This window comes from Chaetodon auriga, chromosome 4, assembly GCF_051107435.1.
Source record: "Chaetodon auriga isolate fChaAug3 chromosome 4, fChaAug3.hap1, whole genome shotgun sequence".
Lineage (NCBI taxonomy): Eukaryota > Metazoa > Chordata > Actinopteri > Chaetodontiformes > Chaetodontidae > Chaetodon > Chaetodon auriga.
The window spans coordinates 20,324,379-20,349,532 of record NC_135077.1 but is presented as its reverse complement, the minus strand read 5'-3'; the positions used below and the strand labels follow the sequence as shown (position 1 = coordinate 20,349,532).

The 25,154-nt window shown below is 41.8% G+C and overlaps 1 protein-coding gene across 2 annotated transcripts; it reads right to left on the bottom strand.

Moving 5' to 3' along the window:
- Positions 1–4,796: 4,796 nt before the first annotated feature.
- LOC143319743 (uncharacterized) lies at positions 4,797–22,351 on the bottom strand. Of its 2 annotated transcripts, XM_076728932.1 has the most exons (10): positions 22,205–22,351; positions 21,459–21,686; positions 21,281–21,382; positions 20,799–20,840; positions 20,581–20,660; positions 20,025–20,121; positions 19,793–19,879; positions 15,297–15,539; positions 13,352–13,450; positions 4,797–4,960 (listed from the first exon to the last, which is right to left on the bottom strand). In XM_076728932.1, exons 1-9 carry the CDS (start codon positions 22,236–22,238, stop codon positions 13,398–13,400), a joined length of 966 nt encoding a protein of 321 aa, XP_076585047.1. In that variant the 5' UTR covers positions 22,239–22,351; the 3' UTR covers positions 4,797–4,960; positions 13,352–13,397. The 2 variants fall into 2 exon arrangements, with proteins under 2 accessions (XP_076585047.1, XP_076585046.1); XM_076728931.1 differs by lacking the exon at positions 4,797–4,960 and having other exon boundaries at positions 11,332–13,450.
- Positions 22,352–25,154: the final 2,803 nt, after the last annotated feature.

The following is a 25,154-nucleotide window of genomic DNA, read 5'->3' as shown; positions in this document are numbered from 1 at the left end:
CATTGCATCCCCGAAATAAATCTTGCCCTCCTCACTTGACAAGCCAAGAATAAAAAGGGGACACACACGGTGGGGTGTAACTATAGAAACAAACACACCAACAAGCTTTTTATACTCTGTTACTCCTGGATTTCACTCACATTGTTCCCATGGAGGAGAAGTGAACTGCAAAATATCAAGACCTATGTACTAAAAAGTCAGATCTGCACCATGAATCCAAAATCTGTTTAAAAAGAAATCATGTTTAATATTGATTCCCGTGTCATATGAGAAGTGAAACTACCTCGCTGGCAATAGTTGATGGGTTGATAAGGAAAGGAAAATACCTACTGAATGTGTCTGTTCTCAAGCAGAAGCATGGCATCCATTAATCCATTAGTTCAGCTTAGTCCAATTTAGATATTAAAGGCATGACATGCCTTTAATGAGCATTTAAGGTAAACAGGGACAAACCTTGGGTCGAGGCCAGGCCCTGCTGCCCAGAATCAACTACTCATCCATGGGGAACCTAATGATGACAGCAGGCAGTAATTACCTCATGATAGATGGAAAACAAAGCCCAAGCAGATCCCATCCCAGTACCCCTAACAGTCACCCAGGAAGAAGACAGGATTTACTTTCTTTCCTCTTGGTGCAGTTGTTAAGCCTGTCAAGATGGAGCCTCGGTCAGATCCTGATCGAGGCTTCGCTAAGCTTTTTAGAAAGATGCTTTCCTTTAATTAGCAACTAGGCTACAGAACATAGTGCAGTATAAAGAGTTGACAGAAAAGAAAAATACAGTTAGAATAGATTGAATATTGGGCTTATATTGGCTAGACACAAACACGACTCTATTAATGTTGTTGCCATGTTGTTAGCCATATCGACTTCAAAGATGATGATATGTCAATTTTGTGTTCACGACTTGTTCACAGGTTTAAGGCTTTATCTAGTATCTTCAATGTGGGCAGCCCACCCGGGTCATAATAAATTACTGAACACATATATCACACTAACCTCTGCAATGGCTGAAGTGCTTCTCTTTGGTGAAGTGTCAGATGTCACATGGTTGTGATGATGATGATGATGATGATGATGATGATGTTACTCACAGCTGGTCCATCTTTGGGTCAGGCAGTCAAATATGTTCAGTTCCTTCTGTTGACTCTTCATATCCTGAGAGCTCTCGCCAAATGCCTGAAGGAGTCTTTACACTCAGCAGGATACTCAGATGTCATGGCGGCTTCTGTTAGTACGAACATGCAGTGTGTCCTTGTTCCAGCTGCCACATCTTTAACTTCACTTCACATGATTTCACATGAGGTTCATGGTAATGTCCACCATGGAGGCCAAATCACAGACACTTGCTATTACTGAATTTCCACTTCAGCTTTTCCTTCATCTCTGTGACCTATTCCAGACAAACTGACACTTTGGAACAGTTTTACTTTGTTTGGTGCTAGCAGCTCCACAGCAGCAACAAGGCACTCCTTCACTGACTCTCCCTCTGAGGTTTTAGCTTCTTTAGCTATTAGCTTCCTCACCACTAAACCCTAACAGTGTCTCTGCCAGAATGAGGTCTGTGAAAGCTGCTTGTTGGGCTCCTGAACTCCGCCGAAGCGTGTTAACTTAATCCAACTGTCCTCGCTGCTCATCCAGATTAGCATGTTTGTAGCTGTAATGATGCTCGAGATTAGCCTTTTCATCGACACGACTGCGTCCAAACAAATTTATTTAGAGACACTGGCTTTTCTTTCACTTCAACACACAAGCAATCGTTTGTCCATTTCTCTTGGAAAGCGCGACACTTACGTTTGCTAACTGGTGCCATTTTGCTTTGCCGTGTATGTTGCGTTCAGGACCGCTTGGTAAATCGTTTCCCTCAACGCAAGAACAGTATTTGCCTTTTTGTTTTATGAATTGTCTCCTGGGCCGGAAGAAACGGTGTGACGGGCTAAAACGACCCGGATGCTAGCGGCTCACCCCCTGATTTAGTGCTAATTAGCAAGTGTTAGCACGCTAACATGCGGAGCTAAGGTGGTGAAAATGATAAAAACACTATACCTGCGACACATCAGCAGACTACTCATTGTGAGGATGTTAGCATGCTGATGTTAGCAGTTAGCTCAAAGCACCTCAGCGCCTATAAGTGTAACCCCACGGACCAGCTAGCATAGCATAGCCTAGCCTCTAGAATGGTTTTTCTTTGAGTGATAAAAATGAACACAAAACCACCCCAAGGGGAAGCAAAGTTGGTTGTTATCATCATGTATCACAGGTTGTAAATTTCTCCAACACTACAGGCGTAAGGTAAGAACTATACAGATGAAAATATAAAATTAAATATATGACTTCAAAGTCAGGAAATGTGGCCTAATAAACTTAAATCATCACAGCATTCCACACTCAGCACACTGACAGAAGCTTTAATGGATGTTTTCCCTTCGAGTAATCATTCTTCACATTCTGAGTGTGTCAATAACGCTTATCGCTGGAGAACATCTCAAACATTCATACAGCTGATGAACAGCTCAGTCCAGCAGTGCAGGACACTTGTAGATACATATCACTGTCAGGGTGTGTGTGTGTGTGTGTGTGTGTGTGTGTGAGAGAGAGAGAGAGAGAGAGAGAGCCTAGAGACAACAAATACAGAAGGTCAACCTCAGGTAAAGGTCTGGAGCATAAGAGCTACATACCTGTGTTCTACCTTCACATGCAGTGCAATAAGTGCATATACAAATTCCTTTTTAAACACATTTAAAGCACATGATTATGAACGCACTCAGTGACAGATATAATGCTGTACAAGGAATGTTGAATCTTGAACTCCCATCTTCTAGCATTTTAAATTCATAACTAGACAACCAGGTATTTCGGACTGATGCAATGCTGTTTGTGTATGTACATCCATTGCACGAGTGACTTATGTTTGCTGCTTGCCTTCTCTCACTGTGATTCCTTTTGCTTGCAATAGAAATCTCAGTCTCACCTTGTCATATAAAGATTTCTATAAGAAAAGGAATGTCAGAATGTGTGAAGCAGCTCACGAAAGCAGCTCTGGCAGATTCTTTGAAAACAAGCAGTGACATCAGAGAGGTATCTCACCCCCAAAAAACTTGTTGTCTCCTTAGAATAGCCGAAGAAGATTGCCCCGACATTCTCATCACTACGCGCTAGCATCCTAATCATCTGGCCTGTTGTAAATATACACAGCGTATAAATAGAGGATACTGAGACCTGAGACATTTGGATCCAGTTCCGAGGAGGAAGAGGTTTGTGTTCTGCTGCACTGGATGATTTGGTGCAGGGTGTCCATGACTGCGGTCAGGTTTGAGGGGCGAGCGCACAAATTTTAGATCCGCTCCTGCCGTCACTGCTGTGCCGCAGGCTCAGTGCAACATTTCATCTGCTTAATGGTGGATTAAAGCATCCTGCGGGCAGATTGATATGGGCCGGTGCTATCACTTGTCTTTAAAGGAGAGCGGAAGCCCATGGAAACAGGCTTGATATAGCAGCTGGATCAGGCCCAAACACTGGGCAACACATCACTGTAGATGGAAATTATAAAAATATTATATGGCTCATTAAATCTAGATCCATATATATATATAGGCAAGACCTTCAGAGATGAGCTCAAACCCCACACTGGGGGTAATTGTGTTTCATTGTGTGTGAAATAGTGAATGATTGTTTTATTTTAACTACAGCTGAACATTTGAACTGAATGTTTGACAAATAGCATTGTAAAAATATGTTTCAGCCTCCATCCAAGTCTCTGTTTAAGGTTTAATTCGCACCAATAATGACCTAACTACACATCTACTTCCAAAGTCAGAGAGCCGGCGACTGACCCAGGAATGTGGGCAGCACAGTGTCAGGGGATTCCTATCTTTTAACACTGTCACTTTGAACTAAATGTGTTTGCACCTGGAGCTCATGTTTGCACTTACAGTGAAATGAGTCGGGGGTGATCTAAGAGAACAGTTGATGAAAGTCAGCAGGGACGCAGCAGAGATACATATGATGTTAACTGACCTAACAATGATTTTCCAGGTCAAAGGTGCTCATGAAACCTGTAAGTTATGTGAATATTTCAGTGTGTGCCAGTATGAACTTAAAAGTACTGACATATTTGGTGTATAAACTTGGGCAAATTATTTTCTTCTGAGGTCAAGATTGAATCAAGACCATTATAAAACTGTAAATAATGGGAAAAAATGCAAAAACATGTGGGACAAAGTCAGAACACTTTTCTTTAATACATTCAAATGACATTCACATCGGGATCTTTAAGACCACTGAATGGAAATAACATGGAAAAGCAAAATGCAGCATTACAGAAAATAACATTGCATCCTAAATTGATGCTGATTGGATTCTTACAATCCTTGTTTATTCGTATATTATTTCTATTCTTATGATATTTTACAAATGAGAACCCAAAATACTCTTATGTGACAAAAACAGGGAAAAGAAATCTCTAATATTTTTGCTATGAAGTCTAAAGAGCAGTTTTAGGTTACCAAGTCACAAGCCCACATTTGAACACGTCAGTGCAGTGAATATACAATGCCAAAGCTTGTATTTACACTTACACTGCATGATAACAGCATTTATTTATCTACATTATTTAACCATTAATAAGATCATTAAAAACAACTCAAAGCCTTTTGTACCTTGTTGTAAAGTTGTATCACTAACACTTAAATGTAAGCATATACACACATTTAATAAATGGTTTGTAAGACTATAAAGGCATTTTTTTAAATATACAGTATACATTTGAAGACATGTTTTTTAATATTACCACTGTGTTTTACTATATCGACTGTTTGTAAAGCACACAAGTTCAGTTATCGATAAAATACTTAAAAAGCTGAGCTCGGCTGACATTTAACTTTGAAAAAGCGATGAGGCAACAGCCAACTCGATTTCTCGTCGTGAACCAAAGAGTCTTTTTCCACTCGAGTCTTTCTTCAATCTGAAAGAGACGAAAAAAGGCACAGAACAATGAAACAGTGCATCATGTCCCACAGTCACGTGTCCTGCAATCACCTGCTTTTTCCACTTGGAACTTCTGCTTTGGCCAAGTTTATGTGGCCTTTGCCATGACCTTTGACCTCTATGGAGAAACATCTGTTTGAGGGAAAGGATAACTGACATAATCCTGCTCCACATCTATTGATGTGATTTACGCTTTACCGTAAAGCGGCTACAAAAAACATGTCCTGAGGACAGCGAGGGTTCATCTTTGGATTTATCGAAACATTTCTCTCAATAAATCAATAATTAGATACTTCCGTTATTGCTCTGTTTATAGCCCAATGTAAAGTCACCTGCTGATACTTTCAACTGGTCTATTGCACTTTGACAATTATAAACTGTATTTCAAAGCAGTATTTTGTTCTCACTAATCCCACAATCTCAAGTTTGAGTTAGTCTAAACTGCATCCAGTACAAAGCAGTTTGGTTTTAGACCAGTAATGGACTACTGAGGCTCAGGTTGCAGGTAAGACTTTGCATTGATCTTAGTCTATACAGCTATTTGTTGAGCCACAGGGATCTGTGGAGGCCAGTTAGCCGCTATAGTGAAACCTGGGTGGTGAAAGATTGGGCATTCCAAGGGGGATTTACTGGTGTGGAAGAAAATGCTCAGCTGAATCCCATGCAAGGATGTTCATCCTTTTCAGTCACCCACAAATAGAAAACCCACAAATACCAGTCAGGTAGAACAATGACACTTTGTGGAAAGCATTTTTGAGGTTAAGTAAGATCTTTCTGTTCTGTCTTCTGCATAATTTGGCATCTGAAGTTCACAAGGACTTTCTAATTGTCCTTTGTGGAGAGAAAAAGATTTGTTTTCAAAATAAACACTTAATTTCACTTAAATCTCTGCTTGTAACATTGCTGTTATTGTAATAGGAGACAAATCAGCAGATGAACATTTCACCATGTGTCGCAGAGCTGAACTCGTGTGTATTTTGTGAAGTGATGAATGTCTTTATTGGGGCTATTAACACAACAAGGGGCGTGTACAAAAACAGAAGTCGGGCCAACTGGAGGGATAAAATGCATCAGAGCTGATGGATTGACTACTTTAAGGTTAGGTTTCCTGAACTGCAATACACAGCAGAGGACAATTTATGACTATTAGTTCAAACAGTTTTGGGGAAAAAAACATTACCTCTCAAAAGTTGTCAATTGTTATAATGATAGTTTCCCTGTTTCTATCAATAATGGCCATTTTAGTCTTTTTCTGAGATAAAAAGAGCAAAATTCAGACACCAAATGTATTTTTTACATTTGAAATTCCAGCTGGTTATAAGCATTTTTGCATGCTTGACACTGAGACAGGATGCTTTCCCTATTTAAATCTGCAGATTTCAATGCTAAGCTTCCAATTTCTTTCACAAAATTTGTTAATTAATGTCATATTCTTGTTGTGACTGACTGGTGCATGTTTCTGGCTGTGTAGCATGTTAGCAGTTAGCCTGCAGCAGTAACATTTCACCAGTTAGTCCCGTCAATATTCACTATGTAACTTCACTTCACAACATCAAATATGCCCAAACGTCAACTCTTATCACATGAAAGGAAACTACAGGTTCAACATTTTTAGAAACTTTCATTCAGCATCTTCTGAGATCCACCTGAGTTCATGTTAAACTGTGTGTGAATGATGAGAGACTGAGATGTAATAAAGCCACGGTGTGACTCTAACAGCCTGACACTGCCCGAGGAATGCTGAACCGATGCCGGAGGCGATACCAGCAGGTGAATGAACATCCGTCTGTCAGCAGGCCTCCTGATCACAGCAGTCCTGCCGACTGCACAAAGCCAGGCCAGGAATGTCTCAACCAGCCTGGGGAGGACAACAGGAGAGGAAACTGTCCCTACAACTGCAGACCTCATGGGGTTTGCCTTCTGGAGGAGGCACAGGTCACTGAAAGAGTCAGCTGCAGTGGGGTCTGAGTGCGTGGACGTGCAAGCAGTAGCATCTTCATGCTGTGCTCATGTTTTTTGAGCAAACTTTTTTTTTTGCCACAGTAGTAGTTTGGCTCTAGAGATGCTGTTTGATTGATAAGTTGGTTGGTCCACCATTTTGGTCCAGAATTAAATATCTGTGTGTATTACCATACCAATTTGTCCAATACTTGGGTTTATGACCCAATACCTGCAAAACTAATGACATTCCCATCAGCCTCAGCTCTACTTTGTGTTCAGTGCATTAGCAAGTATTAGCATGCTAACATGGTAAACTAAGCTAATAAACCTGGTAGATATTAACATGCTAGCATGTAGCATTTAGCTCAAAGTACTGCTGTGCCACCTGCTAGTGTGGTTGTGTATTTTCACAGTAGTTTGAGTGACTGATGAATACAACAATACAATTCAATCATGATGAAAAGCTTAGCTTACTCAGAGATTGTGAATGCACATCCAAGCATACAACCTGATTTGTTTCACACACAAACCTAAGCATAACTGATTTGTTAGACAGATTACAGACCTGCACATACGATTAAGACAAATTTCTAAAGTACAGCAAGTTGTCAACATTAACTAGACTGCTCTTTACTCTGTCTGTGAGCTGCACAAAGCGTCAGTAACTGGGCAGAGTAGAGACAACACAGTCAATAGATCACGAAATGTCAAGGGAGTGATTGTTCACAGCAAACCCACTGTGGCTCTATATCAGGGGGCTGGAGTGCTCACACTATTTCTGTGTTCTCTACAAACTGCAACCACCACCTCCCTCTTTTTCCTTTGTTGAGGAAGATGCAGCATGGTGAAAAGAAGTGAAACATGCATTACTATATTAAGCCCTACACTTATATTTTGCAGGCCACCTGCCAAAGCATGAACTGAAGTACAAAGGAAGAATCTAGAAAATGTGACACTCTTGTTGTAAAATGCATGTGGTGTAAATAGTGAGGGTCAAGGCCTAGCATACTTTGACAACTCTTAAAATAAATGGATGTATGTTAGAGCATCAGGGAAAGTAAAAAAGTGAGATTTTTAGAGGCCGCTCACTTTTACTTTCCTTCTAAGCAGCTGATTTGTGTGTTTCCTGCAGCAGGATAGAAATCAACTTGGATTGAATTTTCCATGCTTGAATATAAAATAATAAAAATTGGTTCAATGGTGAAGGAACCTTTATGTTTCTTTTAAATATTGTTTTCATTTTTTTCAGGTGCTGTCATGTGCGGCGGCCTTCATTGAAATGTATCTTGGTCTGGGCCGTACATCACAGCAGCCGCTACACATCCGATTCTGCAGAGACTTGCTCAACAGCAGGAAAAGAATGTGAGCCAGTTGACTCTGACATTGAAGCCACATTATTCTCCTGCAGTCTCTGTGTTCCCTTTAATTAGGATTCTCTGACCTATGACCTTTGGAGAGGACTTCAACCCAGAAGCCTCTGCAGGACCCGAAGCAGGAAAGGGATGAACCGTTTGGACACAGAAAGCGAACACACAGCATGCATAGAGTCACAAGGGAAGGTATCAGTTGGTGTGTGTGTGTCATGACGTCACGCTGAAAAGTTCTGCACTGGTTCTAGTTTAAAAATTATCATGCTTACCTCATTTTTCATTGTCTGAGCCTTTTTTCTTTTTCTTTTTTTTTCTTTTTTTACAACAGCACACCATGACCTCCAAACAAACTCACCAAAACTGTCGAACAGCTCATCCCCTCGCCTCATTTTATTGGGGGCACAGTTTCTAATATGTTGACAGAGCGTTAAAGGGAATGGCATCCTCAGAAGTCAAAAGCCAGACCTCACTGACAGTTTTATTTTGTCCACCAATGGTCACTTGTATGCCTGGAATGGCTAGTTAACATTTTCTACTTACACTTTGGAGCTTTAAGTGAAACTGTCCTGTTCAGCTCCACCTTTGGCACAGGATGTGCAATCTCCACCACCAACAGCTCTGATTTTCACAGATTCAATGACAACTACAACCTCATCTACAATGAAGCCCCTAAAAACTTACATTACTTATTAAAGTTATATACCAGATATTACAAATGTTAAGCATTTATCCACACCATTAAATATACATGACTAAATAAGCAACACTGCAATCGGCTGGCAACCGGTTCAGGGTGTACCCCGCCTCTCGCCCATTGCCAGCTGGGATAGGCTCCAGCCCCCCGCAACCCCGAAAGGGATACACGGGTATAGAAGATGAATGAATGAATGAATAAATGAATAAATAAGCAACAGTGAAAGTCAAAGCTCAGTCTTTAAGCTAAGCTACGCTAACTGCCTGCTAGCTTCAGCTTCATATTTCTGGTACAGATTAGAGTAAAATCGATCATCTTATCTTTATCTCAGCCAGGAAGCCAAAAAGTATTACCTGAAATGTCAAACTATTTCTTTAAGAGCTTCAGCTTTTACTTCCATACATACAATAGATTTTTCAGTAGAAGCAAGCACGGGAAAATAGCTGTGACTTCTATCTCTGCTACAGAACATTAGATAGAACAGATAGAATAGACTGAGAAATGTAAGTTTTAACTGAATTAATTAAACCTTTAAGTGACCTGAATGTATGTTGATTCGCCATATTGACGCATTCCAGTGAAATATCTGCTGATTAGAAAACAAAAGCATGAAAAATGAGCTGAGTCGTCTGTGCTGACACGAGCGGCCCTGCCTTCTCTATCATCTTACAAAGCTTTGTAGGTTGACACTGATAAAAGAGCCAAACCAAATCTTTTCCTGAATGCTGCTCGCGTGTGTTTAACCAGGACGAGGGTGTGTCTGAGTATCACTGTATATCCCAAAACAGTGTCGAGAACGAGCGTGGTGGTGCTTTTATTTCTTGCTATATGAAACTAGTGATTATCATATTATTCCTTTTGGATATAACATCTCAGGGCTTATTAATTTTCAAAAGAGGATTTTCACACTAAGCGCTGTGCATTTGGGGATTTTAATAAGTTTTATTAATCCAGTGCTGCAGAAAGCTTCTCCATGCATAATGGAGCATCCTGTAAAATCCTTAAGTTTCTGTTAGAACCAGGAAAATATGTGATGACACACAGTCGTCAGCCTGAAAACTGCATGTACAGCATACGCAGCCCTTTAATGATGCATGTCTAATAGCTATCCTCACCACTTTGCAATTGCAAGTTTTCTATTTCTTGACCAAAACTTGATAGTTTGTGGGTGGAAGTCAGGAGAGGAAGGGGCAGAACTGGCCTCCACCAGCTGTTTTCTTCTGTAGTGTGAAGGGAGTGTCAGTCTGCTCTTTCCGACAGTCCCTCCCTCCTGTAAAGCTGCCCAGGTGTAATGGCCGACCTGCCGATCTGAACCACATCAAACCTCATGAGCAGGAAGCGTCCCGTCACTGTTATTACTGCGATAGAGACCCTGCATTCACCACATGGCACACTGTCATCCTGCCAAGCATAAATCTGTGTTTACACCTGCAATATCGCCCAAGGAAATTATGACTTGTGCTCCTACTGGGAAGCAGGAAAAGGAGGCGAATAGCTAAAAAGAAAAATGAGTCGACTCGTAATTCAAATTCTTAAGTCTTTGTTTATCAGGAGCACTGAAAGAACAAACAGTGTAAGGAGTCATTTATGATCCACAAAGAACAAAAATGCTATCTTCAGCTTCAGATCCTTGACCCTCATTGTCTCCATGACCCATCTCTGAACCAGCAGCAGGGGCCAATAAGAGCCTCTGCAAATAAAACAAGCTGTTTCTAGCAAACTTCTCGCCTCGTCTGTCTCACACAGTTAACTCTCAGTCTGTCACTCTCTTTCACTCGCCCCCTCCTCGCTGTGAAATATTCAGCCCAGGCGGTACAGACAGTTTCCTCCGACATTAGCCATCAAACATGAAAGCAGAGCTCTGACTGGAAAATAACACAGTGAAGTCCCAGGTCTAATTATGCTGGTTTAGTTTATGACCTGTCAGCTCACGTCCATTATCCACAACTGCAGAATGGCGAGCAGCCTTTCAACTTCAGTTTCCAGCTTGCTCATCACTTCCCAGACCAGGTGGTAATGAGTGAAGAGTTCACTTTTTCCTTTTCTCTTCTCGTTTTTCTAATTGCAAGTTACAAAAATTCTGACAGTTTCTCACAGTCTACGACAGACGTGATTCAGCTGTCTGTGCATTCGCCTCCACACTACAGACAGATCAGTCTCAATGCAAAATGAATCGAAATGTCAGCTCTCAAAAACAAGAAATAGAATAAAATTGGAGATATACTACTTAAAATAAGCAAGCTCATGAGCCAAGCTTTAAGTTCCTCAAATTCAGAAGTAAAATCTCAGTAAGAATTAATAATATCTACAAACAAATGGCTTGGTAAGAAGAACGGTCGGACAAAAAGCTATTGCCTTGATTTCACTTGATTTCACTTTTTGCAGTGTGAAGAACAACTTTTCAAGTTTTTGGCCAACAAAGATGTCCTTCAAGTGTTTCCAATTAACTAATCGAACATTTTCATAGGAGGCAATTCACTCAGATGATGTTTAAAGATAAACGTGTATGAATATGAGGGTCGTTTTAATGGAAGCCGCATCGATAGCATGTTTGAAAGCACAGCTGTGGGTTACATGCTGTCAGGTTCAGGTATTATTGGAGAAGAAGGTGAAGTTATTGTCTTCCATAACCTTGTGGATCATGTTTTGAGTGAGAGGCTTGCTGTTCACACAAACATTCAGCTTAAAACATTATAGCATCTATTTAATTATTTTCTGCTAGTGGAGTCTTGTCACAGGATGGAGGACTTTTGATTTTCTCACTTCAGTGAACTTCCCACCATCAGACATAAATACAGCTAGATGCCATTCATCTAGAAGAAATGTGTTCAAGGTAAGGATTACAGGGGTAGTTTGAGGTAAGCCTGTCTCCTGGAAATTATATTTATGCATGTCGTGCTTTGTCTCCCAAGTGCGTTATGTTGAGAAACAGCTGCTGCCTAATTATGCTCAGAGACAATATTTTATAGTATAATAAAGTGCTATATTTTTGTACTGCACAGAAGACAAAGGAAGGCGGTTGAGGTGGATGGTGAGTTCACTTCCTTCTGTGTGTGGTGAGGTTTAGACAACAACAGCACTTTGGTAATGGTTAGGTGAAGATCACGGTTTTGATTAAAGGCAGAATGACTGGGATTTGTCGGTTGTGGTTTGTAAACACAACATTCAGAGCTGGCCTCTCCTCCCCAGCTCGGCGGCTCCTCCATATAGAGTCCCGCCCTCACACCCTGCGCGCTGCTATTGGCTGGAGCTACACACTAAAAGGTTGATGCCCAGAACATCCCCAAACATAGCAAATATGAAAACACAGGCTGAATTCCATGCAGCTCACGTGTTTGTCAGCTGTAGATCATATCACAGATGTAACTATAATATAAATGCTCTCATTGGATTTCATACTTATTGCCTTCAGTTTTAGTTATCTTGAAGCCCCACTCACAGTCTAAACATACATTTAGAGACACAGAACTACAGCTGAGTGTCTTTCATGAAGGGGAGATGCTTGGAATTTCTTAAGCCAGTGTTTTTGTGAGGATGGAGATGATCCATGACTGCTAACATCTGAGCGGTTAGCGTCTCAGATGTGAGCTTATCATCAGCTGTTAAGAGCAGGGTGAATTCCTCGGGCCTCGGGCTTCGGCCCCGAGCGTTTCTGAGCAGACAGGAAGAGGAAAGGGCGTGCAGGTGCAGGTGAGGTCCTGAAGCACATGATGATTATGAGTGAGAGGGCCCACGTTAGCGCTCATGTCAGAAGAATCTCATCCATCAGTGGTGGAGAGAGCAGCAGGAGCCAGGAGGAAAAAGGAATTTTTTGGAGCATACAGACCCAAAGATGAGCATGGAGATTCAATTTGAGTTTGCTCAGGTGTGTCAAGTGTGGAACTTTGGTCACATGATAATGACAACAGAGACCGTAAGATGCAAATAAGTTGAGATAATAGTGATCAGCAGACAGACCCGTGTTTACTTATCACACAAAAATCTATTAAAAACAATTAATTAGACAAGCAATGAAAAGCAAAGGCCAACAGTTTGGAGGAGTGATATACTGTATGTTGTGATACTGACTTTTTCAACCAGCAGAGAGGCTCACTTTCGAATGCAGCTTCCAGTGTGTATTTATAAACTACTGCATGTCAGACTGTCAGAGTGATTTACACTTTTGGGGACCAGCACATTTTATAATTTTAGATTTAACGGTTATGACTCTATTTATAATAACTTAATTCAGGATGGGAAGCTGTAACGCAGCACTCCCAGTGGTCGTACGTGGACTGTTGACCTGCAGTTCAGGGTGGGGGGTTTCCATTCACTAACACCTGAGCTGGCTGAGCGGCGAAGCAGCTGCAGCGGAGCGTCTTACCGAGCTCCCGAAGAAGAACAGCAAAGGGGCAGAGAGGCAATGTGTCTCACACCGGACAATCGAGAGGAATGTCCCAGAAGAGGCTGTTGGACTTCAGATCTGTATAAAAGACACAGGAAATTAACAGTTGGTGGCTTGAAAATATGAATAATGACGCTAAACCCAAGAACCAGTTGCTGTAATGTGACCTGGTTACTGTCTTAGATTGTAGATTAAACAGAAGAGTCAGTGAGTCCTTAAAGAATCACTGATGTAATTATCTCTCAATTTCCCGCCAGCTGCACTTACATTAACCAGAGCTAGAATGATAAATCAGCTGATATTACTGCAGCTTATTGCACAAATATCAGTACTGACGCATATGCAGTATGAAGTAACAAAAAATTGCAGTACAGAAATTCCAAAATTGGCTTGAGGTCATTTAGAAACAGTGTCTACGTGTCCACCAGAGAGCTGTAAAATGTTCCGCTCAGTATTTATCCCCACTACAAAAACAATTAAATCGGTGTCAGCCTCATAAATCGTTAGCAGTCGGACTATGATATTAACCCACATGATTCTACTTTACCAACAGAAATTCTAATATCTTCACTATATGAACTACTAAAAAGATGTGGGAAAAAGTCTTTTTTGAGACTTTAGAGTTAGCAAAATGAAGCAGGGATCTTGCAGGGTTGTAGAAAATCCATCCAGTGCAACTCAGCAAGAAAACATTATCTGGTGAAGCACACGGAGGGAGTTTTGTACTAAACTGCTGTAGTCTCCTATTAGCATCAGCTGATCTTCAGAGGATGTTTTTTCAGAGATCAGATCAAGGACTGGATTTTGACGGCCATATCTAACACTATAGCATCACTAAGAGATCCTTTCACAGCCACTATGGGAAGGAATGACCCCAATATGCACATGTCAGCAATATATTAAGACAGACTTGGAAAGAAGTGAAAATTTAAATCTTTACAGAAAAGTGAATTTCTGTGTCCACTGGAGACTATGTATACCTGGAAAATAACAGGGTGAATGACTGCATAGCTGTAAGTTCTCCTTTTTGTCTCATGTTAGCGGAAAATGTGTTGAAATGACGCATGTTGCAGTAAGTTGGAACTGAGACATGAACAGAGCAGAGGAGCTGTCACTATTCTGCCAACATAAACATCATGTGAGTCAGTGAGCAAATTCAACTCATACCACTGTCTTCTTTTAATCCTGAATGGATGGAGACACATAATCAGTTGATGAGACATATGAGCAATATAAGCAGTCGACACCATGGCTGAGCATTTCCACCTTGGAACTGTAGTGGACTGATGACAGGGATTCAGATTATTAGGGTTAGCTGCAGTGCAGTTACGTTTCACTTGTTTCAAAATGATGGCAGAGATATGTTTTGTTTTTGGTTGCAAAGTTGCTAAAGCAGGAATGGCAAGCCTTCCTGTTTTACCAAAGGATCATAAAATCTTCCAAACTGTAGCCCGCAGAAGCCTTTCTCCAGAGCACTGTTTGCCCACAAAACTACTGAAGCCTGACTCTGTTCATCCTGTGGACACAGCAAGTACAAGCAAACACGTTGGTCAACCAGTAAGTTTATTTTTCTCATGTTTTATCTGTTGACTGTGTCTAAACAAATCTGCAGCGTGCGAGATAAGATCAGCCAACGTTGATCAGCCTGCCCAGTTACGCGATGATTCACGTCAAATGCTGACGGGACACTTTTTGGCTTCAGGGTGTTGATGAAGAAAGTTGCAGCAAATGTTTGTCAGGAGGCTAAACTGCTGATGAGATTTGTGTGTTTGATGAAGCTGCAGGCGAGCGGCGGAGGGGTGGGTGGCGATAGAGGCAAAGGTGTGGACTTATATTGAGGCCAATGTCAGGTCTGAAGTGACACTTCTAAAAGTGGAATTTGGATAAACAGATGAGTTGTGGGGGTTTTCCTTTAAATACCAACCTGTCTGCAGTCTGAAGTCAGCATTGTTGCTGTTGTTCTCGTTGGACTCCTTCAGCGATTCCACTGAGGTCTTGCTGGAAACGACTCCTTCATCATCAGTTTTCTCCTCCACTGTCGGCTCCACAGGTGCAGGAGGAGCCTGCTCAACCGCGTCCTCTTTGGGTTTGTCCTCGGCGCTGTCTGGGGGTGGCGCCGGAGCTGCAGACTCAGCGCTGGGATCAACAACAGATTTATCAGCCTCAGCTGTGAAGGACAACAAAAGCAAACCACATTGCTTTTTCATTGGCTTTCTAGAACATTAACACTGTTTTCCTACTCTGAATCCAGTTATAGCACAACACATGTCAGTGAAAAGAGTATGTGGATAAATTACAACAAACACAGCCTGAGTCATTAGAGTATTCTGGACAAACCCAACATTTATGCCATGCCTGTTTAACAGGAAGTTAAACCTTTTCAATAAATTCATTATGTAATGTTGTTGAGATGTTTCTCCATCATATAAACTCCTATGACATTGCAGATTTGATACTCGGCTGACTGCGTTCTGTGTTTAGCACCCACATAATAACAGTATTTCCACCCATATAGCCTGAAGTGGTTTTGCCCTCTCTGACAGTCAGGGGGGTTTTCTCTTGGGCGAAGGCATTTGAGGGGGCCACCATGTTGGTAATGAGGCAGCTGATTACTGACCAGTTCCTAATGAGCCACAGCCATGCAGCTGTTGGAGGCTGTGGGAAAGTAGGGCGGCCCCATCATTATCTGACCTAGGGTTAGGTGGAGGGAAAGCGGAGATGAAGGGGAGAGGAAGGTGACCGTGGTTCTACACATAGCTCTGCCATGAGTAAGATGGTTCCTCAGGCATCTTTACAGTCTTCAGAGAACCATCATGTCTGTTTGGTTTATGGTAGATGACCAGACACTTTATCACAGGTGGACTCTTGACCTGACTGTAACCTTGGCATTCTCCATGATGATACTGAGACTGGAAATGTCATCTGAAGTTGGCTTTTTTATATAAAAAGTTCATGGTTGAAACGCAGTATTTAAAGAGATAGTTCAACCTCTTGGGAAATATCTTTGTTTTAACTACATCTGAGGCTGAAGTTTGTGTTTAGTGCCAATTAGCAAATGCTAGCATGCAAACATGTTAATCCAAGAAGGTGAACGTTACACCAGGATTTAGCATTTTTCAATTTGAGCATGTTAGCATGCTGACATAAGCATTCAGCTCAAAGCACAGCCTCACAGAGCTGTCCAAGCTAGCATGGCCGTAGACTTTCAGCCTGGCCATGAAGACCAACAATAAAAGCTTTTCCCTCGGACGTGTTTGGACAGCACACTGTACAAACTGGTTTCTTTCAAGCGCCCTTCGATGTTTAGACAAAAAAGTTAGTTAGTGGGCTTTAGAGGTGTTGGCAGGCATATTTTTTTAACTTTGGAGAGAGGCAGGCTAGCTGCTTCCCTCTGCTTCCAAGCCTTGTCTAGTATTTTGTCTGTCAAAATCTGTTTCTCGCACATCAGCACTGCAGAGAGTTTCTGAATGTCTGAATGAGTTTTCCAACAGCTCCATTTCAGTGACCTAAAACTGCGTTCGCTTGTGGACGACATTGTTAAGTATGGGCAGGTTTTGGACTCAATAGCAGACACGCTGACAGGGACCAAGGGTAAAATAGGAGTTTATTTGATTTAGTTTGAGTTGTGGATAATGAAAAGAGACTCCAGGTATGCAGGAAACTAGTAGCTGTCCTAGGAATAGCTGGTGAGGCAGAGAGCAGTTCAGAGATACGGTGGAGCACAAAGAGCTCAGGTGGTGTGAGAACTTGTGTAGAGGACACGTGGTGGTAGAGGCACAGGTGAAACTAGGTGGTGACGTTTGTGGGCTCGAGACTCAAGGTAGGTGGAGGCAAGAGGCTGGGCGGCATGGTGGCAGAGATGCTGGAGCTGGAGATTGGTGCAGGAGAACTCACACTAAGCAGCAGAAACAATCAGGTGAGGCCTCTGCAGTCCACAGTCTTTATGCTGTGCTTGATTGTGATGAGTCCCAGCTGTGTTGGAGCCAGCTCCCAAGCCACCTGGGGAACCTTGCCCAGCCTCTGCCAAAAAAGGAAACACAGGAAACAAAGCCCCGCACCTCTTCACAGTACACAAGAAAATAACTTCCCAAACCACCACGGACAGGCCAAAGCGAACAGAAAAGGCTACGCTTTGAAAAATACCTGTGCACGTGTGGCCCAGGCCCCAGTGTTAATGCTAAGCTAGGATGATTTCCACTCTTGCACCAAACTTAAAGGTCCTGCACACCCTGAGTGTCCGACCACACAGATGATTTCATTTTAGCTGATTAGACTTCTCAGCGCTGCATGTTTGATCCACATTTACCTCACTCTCCTGACGGCTTGTTAGCACTTCCTAGTGCGGGACTGATTTTACCTTTATCACTCTTATTGGTAACTGGAGTCTGTAGGGCCACCATCATCTGAGCATTAAATCATAATCTACAACAGCAGATCCTTTAACAACATGAGAGTGGCATCCATCTTCACTTCCGAGAGGAGAATAAAATCAAATTTGAACATTTAAACTGTTGTAGTCCAGATTTCTGAAACTACATTCATTTCATGACCCAAATCACAAAGTAAGGCTATAATATATATTTGCTGTTTACCCACATGACATTTTATTGTCAGGGGTTGCTTTTGAAAATTCCAATACTTGTATGAGCACCTCTATGGATCTCATGTATGTTCTTGTGACAGTTTTCCAGGCCTGTTTATGTATCTGTGTTAATTGCTCCAACAGTTTTTACGCTGCCTTCTTGACAATGTTCATGAAAAAAAAATACTCTGATCTCAATGACACTGTTGCCTGGTTAAAAAAGGTAAAGAAGGAAGAAGAAGTATTTGAACTGAGCCTACAGGAAGTGACAACAGACAGCTGGCGAAATAATTTTTAACCACAAAGAAGCTCTCGATTCTGATAAGAGTCAACCAACCATTGGTATAAGCTTCCATTTCATACTAGAGGTGCTCACTAAACTACAGTCACATTAACTGTGCACCAAAGCAAACACATCGTTTAGAAAAAGGCCCAGAGGAGCTGCAGAAGATTGACTTTAGGGGAAAATCTTGTCACAGATGATGTTGAGAATTGAGGTGAGGAAATTGGGTTGAGGAAATCACAATTTGCCAATTGCTGGCTGGTTTCTTCAGTGTCCCCTTACTTATTGAAACCCTTGAGACAGATGAGCGTCTGAGCGCCCGGGACAAGCCGCCACCATCGGCCAAATCAGATCCTCCTTCTCACATCAAATCAAATCAAAGCAGCAGTAACAAACCCAGGTGAATGTTTAGAAACCTGCCTGCCCACCTGCTCTGATTGCTGACAAACAATATTTCCTTTCCATGAGAAAAGAAGAGAACCATTTAAAAGGTAGCTGCTTCTCAAAGCGGCCATCGGCGCTGTCCATTTAAGTAAAGTGTGGCCCAGGGCAGCGAGGCAGGCCCAGGCACGAATGGCACCTTTTACCTTACCTCTAATTCAGCCCCAGTAAAACAGGAACCCATCATTCATTCTCAGACAAATGAAAATGTCAAAACAATAAGAAAAGAATAATGTATTGCAAAATGCACATGTTGGGTTAATTAGCACAAAACATACAAATCATAGAGAAAGTAATTTTCTTGAATTCTCAAATGTGTTGGCTTTGTTACCAAAAATCTTAATTTTCTGACTCATTGCATATGAAGACAAAGACTTTGGTGTGTCTTCAGCAGAACAACACTCAGTCACTTTGCATGATGAAATGACAGCACTGTAGGAGATAAGAGGCGTCAGCTGCAGGTATGGCAAACTGAATGAGCTTGCAATTTATTAACTTGGCTTCCATTTCCATCAAGTGGTAAACATGAGTACTGCAGGCCACATCTTCAGCTCTCAAATTAAGGAAGCAATGAGCGAATACACTTTCTGTCACAGGCATGTCAAAGTTTCCAGTGGAAGTCTTAACTGATCTGAATTCATTGCACATTCGCATTTGGAGTTGTGTTTTGGATCATTCTGCTGTGCAAAATGTCAGATTTCCTTCTTATAAAACACCAACAAGTGTCATGGACAGGTTGTGGTGACAACCTTCACAAAGCTGCTTGAAATAGAGAAAAAAATCTAACACTGATTTTTTCCATGAGGCTGACAAGACAATGCCTGTAGTGGAGCAAAGCACATTTTCTTTTCTGGTATGAATATTCTGTATACCTGCAGGAATCTATCTGACAGGATCTGTGTTAATGTAGAGCTGTCACAAACTACACTTCCTTTTATTCTGTTAACTGATCTTAAAAAAGAGGAAGGAAAACAGTACACAATTAGCCCACAAAATATCTTTCAATTCTCAACTTGATGTGCTAGTTGAGAGTAGTGTCCTGGTGCTTTGTTGTGTTGTCACATTGGCACAACAACACAATAAAATATGCTGATCAGTCTCAGTTTGTTCTCACCTTTCTGCTCCTCCTGTACTTTGGGCTTTTCTTCTGGTTCTTCTGGTTCCTTTTCATCATTTTCTGCCCTTCCAAAAGTTTGCAGACCTGAAAAGTGTACAGTACATGCATCAGGATTTCTAATATTTCTGCTATCACAGAACAGCACAATCTGTCTGGACTCTATTTGGTGATTTGGTTTGTTCATGTGGCAGCTACACTGTAACATTGTTGTCTGTGTAAGTGGACTGACCGTTCTGAGAGACAGTATCAACAGGCGGCACAGGCTCCACAGTGCTGAGAGGGATGTTGGCTTCATCATGTCTGGAAGTGAAGTCAACAGAGTAGCGCTGCAGGAGGAGAAGATTCAGTGTCACAACATCAAGGGAATGGGACCATTTTCATGTCTGCGCATTAAAACCTACTTCCAGCAGCTAGTTAGTTTAGCAAAAAACAGCTCTGTCCAAAGGTGAAACACCTCTAAAGCTCACTTCGTAAAGAAAAAAAAAAAAAAAAAAAAAGTCATGCTTTTATGTTACGGTGCAGGTGCAGTAAGCACGTAATGCTAACTACCTTTAAAAATACTTGTAAAACTTCACTCTCTGTATGGATTAAACAATATAATATAATGTCTTAATTACTGGGCTTTAGCTTAGCTGTTTCCCCTGTCTCTATGCTAAGCTATGCTAACAGTCTGCTAGCTGTAGCTTCATATTTTCAAAACAGACACAGCTCATGGAAAGAAAGCAAATAAGCATATCTTCCAAAATGTCCAACTAACGAAACTAACGAAAGTTAACTTTACTCACCCGTCCTCTCTTTCGTGTGAAGTAGCAGATAATTCCAAATGCAAGAGCTACAACGATGATCACAACTAGGATGATGATGCCTGACGGAGGAAACACAGTTTGTGTTTGTAAAGTGGAAGGCATTTGCCCATATTGTTACTATGCAATGTGGCTCCACTGTTATGCAGTATAAACTAAACTGACATTATAGCTACTATACATGTTTAAGTGTAACTCACCAGTGCTGTCGCCCGTGTCCAGACTTGGCTTGGTGGTGGAGTCTGTGACAAATACAAAAGTTTAGATTTTAAAGAGAAAAAGCTGACGTCAAAATGATGTTGAGATGCTAAACCAGCTAATGAGTCAGCCATCACTTCCTGTTCATAACACAGTCAGAATGGAAAGCTGCTTCCGGGCTCCATCACCAGTTACACACTCAGCTGGTTTAAAGCTGCAGTTACGATGTTAAAAGATTATTCTGGCCACTTGGGGGCAGCAAAACAAGCCATAGACACAACACTGAAGTGGCTAATGTGTTAGCCATTGTTTCATGATACATGGGCCAGACATGGCCATCGGACAGGCCGGGGGGATCTGGCACTGTGCGGTTCCTAGAGTAGTTCCTGTACATACCAATCACAATGTTTGGTGATGTTAAACTGTCAAATCCTGAACCCAATCGTGGAATTGTAGAATATGGTTGACTCCAGTATGAACTCACTCTTGTTTGCTTTGGTGGTAGTTGTTCGACCAGTGGGTTTAGGCAAGATCATCTTGGGCGTCACATTTTCAGGGTTTTGGCCATCTTCTGAACTTGTATTACCTGAATCAGAGGATCATGTTAGTCCACAAAGAATGAGACAGGCGGAGACAGTCATAAAAGAAAGAAGAAGACTCACCTTTCCGCTTTGTTGCTGAGGGTGCGATGGTGCTGTTGGTGACGTTCATGCCGTTGGTGGTAATGGAGACACTGGTGATGTTGGTGGTGGCATGGGCGGTGATGGAGGGTGTCACAGTGATGGGAATGCTGTCGGTACCAACGAGTGGGTTGTCGGATGCCTTTGAAGAGGTGGAAAACCATTTGAATGTTGACGTCTCATCTGCTGTGATGGAAGCCACTAACAAACCTGCGGGATATATTAAGAAGGAGATAATTTACTTGGTTAGTTTTATATTTGTTTGTTTACCCTGTATTGTCTCCCATGGGAAAAATAGTCTTTGTGAGACGTAGCACACATTTATACTCAAACTACGGTATCACACCCAGATCTGCATACACACCAAGACATTGCACAGATGCCAATAAAGAATTGATCACCATAAAGAAAATCTAATGTAGGGTAATTTCTTTGATGAACAGTAACTTTTGCCATATATCCTCAAACTACACGACATAGAGTGCAGTACTTTGTCGTACTTACAGTAACTATAAACCTCAAAGGGAACCAGCTACAGAATTACTGTATGTTGAAGTGTGGTCCTGTTTGCCTTCTGATGTTTTACTCATACATTCTGATGATGTTTTTTCACCAAATTAAGCAATTATATTGAATTTTTTAGCTATTTTTACTTACTAAAATTAATGCTCTAAAATTAACGATAAATGCAGTGTAATCGGGTAAATAAGACACAGAAAGAAGCTCACCCAGGATAAAGAAGGAAGGACCGATCGGTGGCATTGTAAGTTTGTTTGACGGCCGCAGCAGTTGGGAAAAGCTACAAATGCTAGCTGTGCAGTACAGTGTGTGCTATCAAAGCTGTCAGGCCGAGGATGATGCCTTCATACGCTGCCTTTCTCTCTGAATGCCTCAGAGCTTTGCATGTATCTAAAGGAACCACAAAACAGGATCAACGCCTCTGACCACAGCAGGATGCATCAAAGCACATTGTTGCTCAAACGGTGTAAGTAAGAGGAAACATTCTGCTCCTACGTTGCTTCAGACTCTCCTCTCACAGCCGAGCAGTAAGAGGTAGCAGATGTGTAACCTTACTGACAAAACGCTTCTGTTTTCCCTCACTGTAAATTCAGTTCGTTTGGTGAACAATGCATAGCAGCTGTAACATGTCACAGCAAATACTTCATCTAATATTAACTCTTAGTGTTTAAAGGATTGATTTCCCAATTTACAGTTTCGATTTAGTTCCTCTAATCAACACATTGCAAAGTTATGATCACCAATTGTAGGTCTTGTTCTTGAGTAACTGACAGTGTTGCAAAAAAAAACAAAACAAACAAAAAAAACTGAGTTGGTGCAACTTTTCCATTGTGGTCAGTACTGTTTTCTGCTCACTAGATGTCGCTGTGACTAAGGGGAAAGACGCCAGACGGTGCTAAGACAGTTGGCCTCTTTTCTTGCTGAAGGTATGACTAACTTTATCTTTACGTAACTTTATTCCCTGTCTCTGCATTTTTTTTTCATTATAAAGTAATAATAATACTATTGAGGACATTATGGTATGTTTTGTGGTGTACTGGCTGAGGGAGATGTTAGGATTATAATGTGAAAGCAATTAGTCAATAAACAGAAACTGATTCATAATTTCAGTCATTTATCAAATAAAAATGGCAAACTTTCACAGTTTGCAGCATCTCAGATGTGAAGATTTGATGCTTTTCTCTGCCAGATATGAATTTCTGTGGCTTTGGACTGCTGGTCTGATAAAACAAGCCCTCTGAATGCATCTCCTTGGCCTCTGGGAAATCATAACAAGTGTTTGACACTATTTTCTGGCAATTTATAGACTGAACAATTCAGTGATTAATTGAGAAAATTACCGTCTCATTAATTCAGGAGGAAAATAAGTGCTGTTTGCTGAAATGCTGCTGCTTTTTTAATGTTTATAACTACGTTTGTGTGTGTGTTGGTTTACAAGTGTGTCAGCATTGCTTGTCCTGTGTGGGTGGAGTTGTTGTAAGGGTGTATGTGTGCTCAGCCTTGTAGGTTCATTTATTACTGTTTATTTCCCCATGCCAGTGGTAATCAGCAGCAGGATTAGTGTTAACTGCCACCCAGTCACTGGCAGCCTCCACGTGGGCCATAGGAGGCCCCTCCTGCCGACAGGCCTGACCGGGTCTGTCCCGGACCCGCTCGCAGTGACAAGGAACTGGGAGTCCGCTAATCCTGAAAAGGGACCCCCACCCGGCTTCCTCTCTGGGCCACCTATCACCACATCACAGAGCCCAGGCACCAGCACCAGGCCTGGCCCGGTGGATGAGCTAATCACTGAGAGGAGAGGAGAGGAGAGGAGAGGAGAGGAGAGGAGAGGAGAGGAGAGGAGAGAGTGTGTTTCTATGTATGTGTGTGAGAGAGACACAGAGAGGGGAGAGAGCCGGACCACCCACCCGGAGGATTCAGAGGCACAGGATTCACAGCCCATTCTGTTGACCTGCCACACCGCCCCAGCTCTGGGCAAGGCCCTCCCCAATTGTTCCGCCTGCTAACATGAGGAGGGGGGTTAGACAAGGGGGGATGGGGGGTGGACGAGCAGTAAACAGTGGGCTGAGCTTCTCTCCTTCAGCGCACAAAGGGGCTGAATTGTGTCGGGACTGGAGCACTTTTTAGAGTGGCCCTGCCATGGGGCCTGAATGAAACATCTGTGGAGGCTGAGCCCGAGGGAGAAAATGCTATTTTGCTGTTCAACCACACTGACAACCTGTTTTCTCTTTCTTTACCCCCACCCACCCCACACACCACCACCACCACCTCCTGTCCTCGCTGTTATTTCTCCCTTGGCCTTGTAAAACTATTCATACTGTATACTCACATTTGCCAAGCAAGAAACAGAGAAGCAACAGTAAATGAGAGAGAGATGACTTGAAAGTTTGAATGAGGATACAGTGAACTGGAAACTGGATATTTACATATTTTTCCACATAATTATGAACCTGTGTATTTTTTTTTTTCAATTTAATTCAATTTACTTTGTGTCATCAGGAAAATCCAATTAGTATAACTTCTGTTCTCCAAACAAACAATCTGAAAATTTAAACATATCAAAGGTAACAGCGAACACCGGCGCCAAGATTTCAGTTTGCTTTTGAAGGACTTGTAGACTTGTAGGACTTGTTGTTCCTGCATAGACCCCTCAAACCAGTTCTATATATGTCTTTGACATAGTTTATACTAAAAATGTTCAGTCTTGATGGCCTATATACAAAAATGTCTAAACAGAGCACCAGTTAGCGAGAGTCAACCCAACTTTTTGCATAGAGGCTCTGAAAAGCATGCAGGGATAAAGTGACTACATATAGTTCAATCTGATTGCAAATGCTCAAAGGAAAATTCAGGTTTATTATGTTTCTAAGTTTGGTCATTGTTTCTGTTCTGTTTCTGTTAGGATTTGAGAGCATGATGAGGATGCTGCAATAATGCCAGATGAAGCAAGAAACAGACAACAATTAAAGCCAGATCCAAATGCAGTGATATTGCCACATTTATTAAGCATCAGTTCAGTCAGAAACACTTTTACATCAAATAGGTGTACGGTGATATGTGAGCTATGTGTGATGGATGACTAATCCCCATCAATGAACATTAATCTCAGTCAGGTCAACTGTCTGGCGGACAGAGCTGTGACTGCAGAGCAGATCTGCA